The 7,124-nt window shown below is 43.5% G+C and overlaps 1 protein-coding gene across 2 annotated transcripts in view; it reads right to left on the reverse strand.

Annotated features, from left to right (window-relative positions):
- Positions 1 to 7,124, reverse strand: part of LOC119430439 (nuclear factor 1 X-type) — a 263,595-nt gene that overhangs the window by 239,603 nt on the left and 16,868 nt on the right. For both annotated transcript variants that reach the window (XM_037697845.1, XM_037697846.1), the window contains exon 2: positions 6,128 to 6,211. In XM_037697845.1, coding sequence (XP_037553773.1) covers positions 6,128 to 6,211 — 84 coding nt within the window. The remainder of the gene's footprint in view (positions 1 to 6,127; positions 6,212 to 7,124) is intronic.

The following is a 7,124-nucleotide window of genomic DNA, read 5'->3' on the forward strand; positions in this document are numbered from 1 at the left end:
CCCCACACACACACACACACACACACACACACACACACACTCCTTTAATATAAAATAGATTTGGGAAAAGCGCCATTTTCTCTCCAAACCGTGCGCAATGACACGCACGAGGAATGTTGGAAGCGTGCCAGAGAGAAAGGAGAGGAAGGTGTTATTTTGGTGGTGGTGGTGGTGGTGGGGGGGGGGGGGTTAACACCTATAGGAGAAAAGAGTGTGGGGGGGGGGGCTTCTTTGTCCACACGTGACGCCGGGCAACAACATGCACACGCACGCACACATCTACACACAGCTCTGCTCCGCAGAAACAACGTAGAGGCGCGCGCCAACCGGAAACAGCCGCGGTGTGTGTCCCTCTCGGGTCATACCTGGGTGAGGCAGTAAGGGGAGTACATGGCGGAGTTAGAGGTGGAGGAGGTGGAGGCTGCAGGAGCTCGGAACAAAGCTGGATGGAGGTTCGCTGCGGAGCCGCATTGCAGAGCCGCTCAGGTCCAGACCCGCCTCGTGCCTCGTGCACACTGAAGCTCCGCGCTAAGTTTGCAGGAAACTTTTTTCCTCTCTCTCTCTCTCTCTCTCTGCTCCCTCCCTCCATGTTCCGCTCTCACCCCCCTCTCTGTCCCTCCCTGCTATCAGATCCACTCAGCTTTATGTGAACTCGAGCATTTGGTCTGAAGTGACTTAATAAAAACTCAAAGATCAGTGGAAGAACTTGATAGAGACAAACGTCAAAGAAAATAAAGACTAAAAACCGCTCCTACAAGAACCCTGCACATGTTGGATGCTGCACGTGTTGGATGCTGCACATGTTGGATGCTGTCTATCATGGTGCACTAAGATTCATAACTGGCTGTAACTACCGTACCCACCACTGCACCCAGTATCCACTGGTTAACTGGTCACCATTAACTTCACACAGACTCTCTCACTGGTACATTTTCATCTTTAAATCACTTCCTGGTCTGCTGCCTTCATACATCTCCTCCTACATGTCTCTGTGTGAGTGCAGCTACAGCGTGCGCTCTCAGGACATCATTACCTGCAGTGTTCCCTCAGTGAGGACTGAACTAGGCAAAAGGACATCCTGATGCATGCTCAATAATCCAGGTAGAAAAATCTAAAAAAGTTAAATCTGGTCCTCTGGACATTCAAAAAACAAAACAAACAAAACAAAAAAAGTAGAAATGTTTCGTCTTTCATCTGAAAGAGTTCCTCTGAAACTGAGACGTTTATTTTCTAAACATAACGTCCCAGTGGCTTTTAAACCCCAAAATACATTAAAGACTGGTTCATCCCAAAGATCCAGTCCCCCGGCACAAACAGAGTAATGTTGTGTATGCTGTTCAGTGTCAGGAGGGTGATCAGTCTTACATCGGGGAAACCAAACAGCCACTGGCCAAAAGGATGGACCAGCACAGAAGATCAACATCATCAGGCCAGGACTCTGAGGTCTACACTCATCTCCAGGCCAGAGGTCACTCTTTCAGGGATGAAGATGTTCACATCCTGGACAGAGAGGAACGATGGTTTGAGAGAGGAGTAAAGGAGGCCATCTTTGTGAAAAGAAACCGTCCATCATTAAACAGGGGTGGAGCCTCCAGGTTCAACTGTCCCCCTCTTACAATGCTGTGATTGCTAGTATCACTCAGCCCTCTGTGAACAGTAAACAGCCATCAGTGTGTTAATGATCCATTGTTAGGCTGATGGTACTTCTTGAGCATGTGATCAGCTGGTTCTGGTTGTCAGCAGCAAACTGGTTGATCCACTCTGAGAAGGTGCTATTTAAGAGACTGAGCTGAATACAGCACCTCAGACTGAGGAAGTCTCTCGGATGAGAGACGAAACATTTCTACATTTTTTGTTGATTTGCTTTGTTTTGTTTTTTGAATGTCCAGAGGACCAGATTGAACTTTTTTGGATTGTTCTACCTGGATTATTAAGCATGCACCAGGATATTGCCTTGTAATCTAACTGTTTTTTGCTGCTATTCCTCTTTGTTTGACCTTTTGGTTACTATTTTGTTTCGATTTATTAAAAAAAAAGAGAAACAAATTCGTACGCCTATTTTATGATTGTCTATTGTCTTTGTTGTTATCCACTGCTGTCAACACTCTCGGTTAAGAAATCAGATTTCTCTTGTAAATGAGTCATCGAGGCTCAATAGGATTAACCTTTAGAAATAAAGGCTGAATGAAAAAAATGGCTAAAAACACTCAAGAATGGCTCACAAACAAATACTGGACTATTCTGAAGAGTCCTTAAACTGCAGAACATCTGAGGAAGGAGCACAAAAATGCAGTCAAGAAAAAAAAAAACATGAAATCTGGAGAGGTCAGCTCCTAAAGTGGACCAGAACACCTGGACAGGTGCAGAAGTGTCATAGTTACAGAAATAACTTGATTTCTTCATCAAGCTCAAAGAAGAATGAAAGCTGATGCCATGTTGTTTTTTAAATTGTGTTTTTTCTTCTTTTAGATCCTTTCTAAAGAATGTGGCTGTAAAGCCAGAAGTGCACCAAAAATAGTTGGATAAATGTTTTAAATTCACATCTGTCATTCTGTGGTTTTCTGTCAGCCCATAATCTGCTCAGAGGCCTGTGGTCCAAACACGACGCTCATTTTATTGTGCACGGCCGTAGCACATCCTCCTAAATGTGCAGCAGAGAACTTGAATTTCACAAGGTGCTGTGACATGAGGCTCGTCTCTTTGGGACAAGTTTTTCTAGAAGATGCCTGTTGTGTTTTAAATATATAGTATAAAAATAAATCACTCACAAATTCATACTTCTTGATCTGCACTGAACCTCAGCAAGTCCAGGCCGTAGAAATCAAACTATCAAACAGTGGTCATTTTAGCCTTTTTTGGGGGGGTGCTCAAGCACCCCTAAATTTTAACTAGCACCCCTGAAAAATAAAGAAAAAATCATTAGGATTTTGTAAGGATCTCAAACCTTAATTCACCAAAATATTGAACAAATTTTGAATAAACATAGAATAAATGACGACACCCTTAAACAGGCCAGTAAAATCTATGCTTTGTTTGTTTGTGCATGAGTCAGATCCTCAATGCCACCTGTCAATCAACCCAGTAGGCATGTCAGCAACTGACCAATCAGTGTTCTCAATTTGTCCCAAAGTGAAACATCCATTTCCTGCAGGAGCTGCATCTGTAGCATCTTAGCTAGCGCATCTGTCTAGTGCATCACAATACTGTTGTTGACTGGGGGTGGAGGGCGGGTTAGGATGCGTGAAAGAAGTGGTGCATGCTCTATTCACACAAGGAGGGCTCTTGATCAGGCTACTTGGGCGGCTGTGGCTGAGTGGTTAGAGCAGTCGTCCTCCAATGTAAGAGTTGGGGGGTTTGACTCCACCAGCAGTCACATGCTGAAGTGTCCCTGGACAAGACACTGAACCCCTCATTGCCTGTGATGTGTGTCCCATCAGTGTATGAATGTAATAAAGCCTAATAAAATTAGTCTCTTTAGAATGATTTGTTCAATTATCTTTGTAGAGATCTAGTATAGAGTGTATGAATGGGTAAATGAGGCACAGATTGTTGTAAAGAGCTTTGAGTGTCTTGATACGATATAAAGGAGCTGTATAGGTACAGTCCATTTTCTTCTTGTTGAGCCACTAACTCCAAAATAGTTATTGAATCAAGTGTTTACTTATGGAGGTAAAATTGCATGTTAAACAACTGTTAAATTGCACCAGAACACAGGAAATAGCATCAACTTGATTTAGATTTTTCTGGACACCCCTCCCCACACACACACACACACACACACACACACACACACACACACACACACAACTTCACAAATGCTTCTTACTCCATTAGCTATGACGTTGTTCAGGCCTAGAGCAATTGACAGCGCTGGGGGCTAAGCACCCCTAAAGGGCAGATTCTAGAATCGCCCCTGCTGTCAAATATTCGGGATTAGTTTCCAACTTTTGTTCCTTTGAATCAGCACCAAGTTGAAATAAAGCATTTTTACACGGAGGCAGAATAAAGTGAACTGGGCCAAAGTGGTCCAAACGAGTTGTATCGTGGCTCGTGTTGTATTCAAGTGGTGTTTCTGATCAGGCTCGGATCGCTCCTCGCTCTAATCAAACTCATACAGTACATGTAGGCAGGGTTAGGGTTAGTTATAATTATACATGAGTCCCGGATCGCGTCTGTGTGCAAATACATCGTGCATACGTCTGAGTGCTCAGAATGTGCACAAGGCTGCGGTTTCAGGGGGGTCAAGTCACCCAGAAGCTTTTTCCTTGGTTTTCAGGAGGGATATGAAGCCGCTTTATGAGACCTCAGCCTGCGAACAAGAACACAAAACGTGCACTCGTGGAAGTTCTTCACCAACGCTTGGTGCCCACAAACAAGTAGAAGGATGCAGGAGATTAAAGAAGAAAAGGAGGAAAATGTCGACTAAATGTGAAAGAAACGTAGCGTTTTGAGGTGGCAGAGTCCAAACCACACCCCACCTCGACTCGGGCCAAACACAAAACCTTTGTGTGCTCCCTCACTTTCCCTCCTTCTCTTTCTGTCCACCGCCTCCTCCCTTTTTGTCGGCAGTTCTTTTTAGCTGTTTTCCCTCTCCATTTCTGCTTTGCAATCTTTTGTGTTTCTGTCTTCAGCTTTTATCCTCTTTCAAGTGTCTAACTTGACTTTGCTGCTTTCACTGAATGTCCATCTTGGTATTCAACTTGGGTGCTTTGCTGGAACAAGAAAACCTGCTCAGGTTTCCTTTCTGAAGTTGGTTTTTCTGCGAGCCCGTGATCAAACAGGACGTTTCGACATCCCATTTCCACGTCGCCTACAAAATACTTTCAAATAAATCTGGCACTTTGTGAGTTTGCCATTAAAGAGCACATGAGAAAACCATATGGCGTGTCTAAAGTTAGCATGTTGTGGTCTCCCATTGACATGCCGCCTGCACATCGCCTGTGGCCGGACTTTAATTATTGAAAGTGAAGTAGCATACAGCTGTTAGCATGCTAAATGTGTGAGACAGGTGGCTTTATTAAACTTCTCTGCACAGAGTAAATATCGTTTAAGTACTTTACATACAAGTGCCCAGAGAAGGAACAGTCAGAATAAAAACAGCTTTCTGCCACCGAGGCCTTCAAGCACATCGTAGATTGAGATCTGTTTTCAATCTGCGCAGGGCGACGGCTTACGCTGCTGCCTTTCACATGTTTACTGAGTTTAATCGCTGCTCATACGTTTTCCTCAGGCTGCTTTGGATTACTTTGTTTGCATTCAGCACGAACAGAGTGTATAGATTTATTTTGCCAGTCTGATGTCATCGCCCCTTGATTGAGTGGGAAACGCTGCACATCAGATCGCAGCGTGCTGACCGAGGAGCAGCTTTCCAGGAGGCCTTGCTGTCACTAAATAAAAGGCTTTATTTAAGAAAAACTCCTTTTAGCAAGGCTTTTCACAGAAACAGTGCCCAACTAGTTTCTAATTTTGGACCTTCATGTTTTTGTCACAAAGTTCTTTTAAAGTGAAACTCTTTGTGGAGACGTAGTGCAGTGATGTTGCCACACAGCCGACACATGGACTGACAACATTTGTGATGAAACGTGGCCGATTTTACACAGAAGCTGCTGCAGCACATGAGCACACAAATGTAGCATCCTGCTCAACATCAGCAGCATCTCCCACAGAACAAAAACAAGTCTCTCTCTTGAAAATGAGTTCTCGTGATTCCATGAGACTACCTGTATTATTCTTACTATTAACCTTTATTTAACCAGGCAAATCCCAATGAGATCACAAATCTCTTTTGCAAGGGAGGCCTGGAGGCAGCACGTTTTTGTTCTGTGGGAAGAAACCGGAGTACCCCGAGAAAACCCACGCAAGCACGAGAAGATCATGCAAACTCCACACAGAAAGACACCAGGTCCAACCGGGGATTGAATCCAGGACCTTCTTGTATAAATAAAGGGTTAAAAAAAACAAATAAAAAGAACAAACGGAGCTCCTACTTTTTATGTTTTTCAACAGAAAAGAGGTCATTTCTGAAGGAAGCGTTGTTCGGGAGCTAACAGAAGACATCATAGGAACCCCAACGACAGACACACAGAGTGTGGCATGTGTGTGTGTGTGTGTGTGTGTGTGTGTGTACCCTGTAAGTATCGGACACGAGGAAACATTCAGGCATCCCTGGGCCTCTAGTTGGATCGTCGTTCACCAGGTAAGTGTCAGTAGTCTGAGGCAAAGAGAGAAAAGACATTTTATAAAATCTTCTCAGTCTTATTGTTTCTAACGTCACACTGAACAATGAATATGTTTCCTTTTTTATTTATCATATTAAATTTCAATTTATTTTGAAACCAGTGCGATGTATTTGAAAATATGATCATTTGGTAGCAAGAAAGCAAAAAAAAAGTTTTAACAACTTAAAAGTAATGATGATATTTAAAGAAATTTATCTTTAGAATAAAAGCAATTAGCCTGATCAAGCCTGGATCTGCTCCTCAGATAAATAATGTTATTAACTTATACTTTTAGATATATGAATGTTTCTGTTCAGTGTCCTGAGATGACTTCTGCTGTGACTTGGAGCTTTAGAAATAAACTGAATTGAATTGGAAGTTCTTTTTTTTTTTTTAACAAAGATCTAATGGGTTCATTTCTCCACAGCTCCATGAATCCTCAGTCCAAGTAGCAATGCATGCATCTGTATGTAGGTGTGCATTCAAGGAGCTTCATTTGTATTCTAAGGAGAGCATGCAGGCAGGCGGGTAGGGTTCTGGCAGGGCCCGGAGCTGTGAAATAGGCTCTTCTAGCAGTTCTGCTGGTGACTGGATCAACTTATCTCTCTCTGCTTTAGTCAAAGGAAGCCCAAATCCTTCAGCCACTGTGGTGTTCTGTGATATCCTATTTCATCTCACAACTTTAATGGAATAAAAAGCACACACACAAACTTTCTGGTGCCAGTCTGCCCCCCCCCCCCCCCCCCTTATCATGCCACCGTGGGTTACAGAAGCAGAGACAAAGCAGAATGTCCAGCTGCACTCACAATATGGTCCAGATAGTCTTCCACATACTTTTTCACCCACAATTGTTTGCTTTACACACACACACACACACACACACACACACACACACACACACACACA

The sequence above is a fragment of the Nematolebias whitei genome, chromosome 3 (assembly GCF_014905685.2).
Source record: "Nematolebias whitei isolate Nwh7 chromosome 3, NemWhi1, whole genome shotgun sequence".
NCBI classification, from domain to species: domain Eukaryota; kingdom Metazoa; phylum Chordata; class Actinopteri; order Cyprinodontiformes; family Rivulidae; genus Nematolebias; species Nematolebias whitei.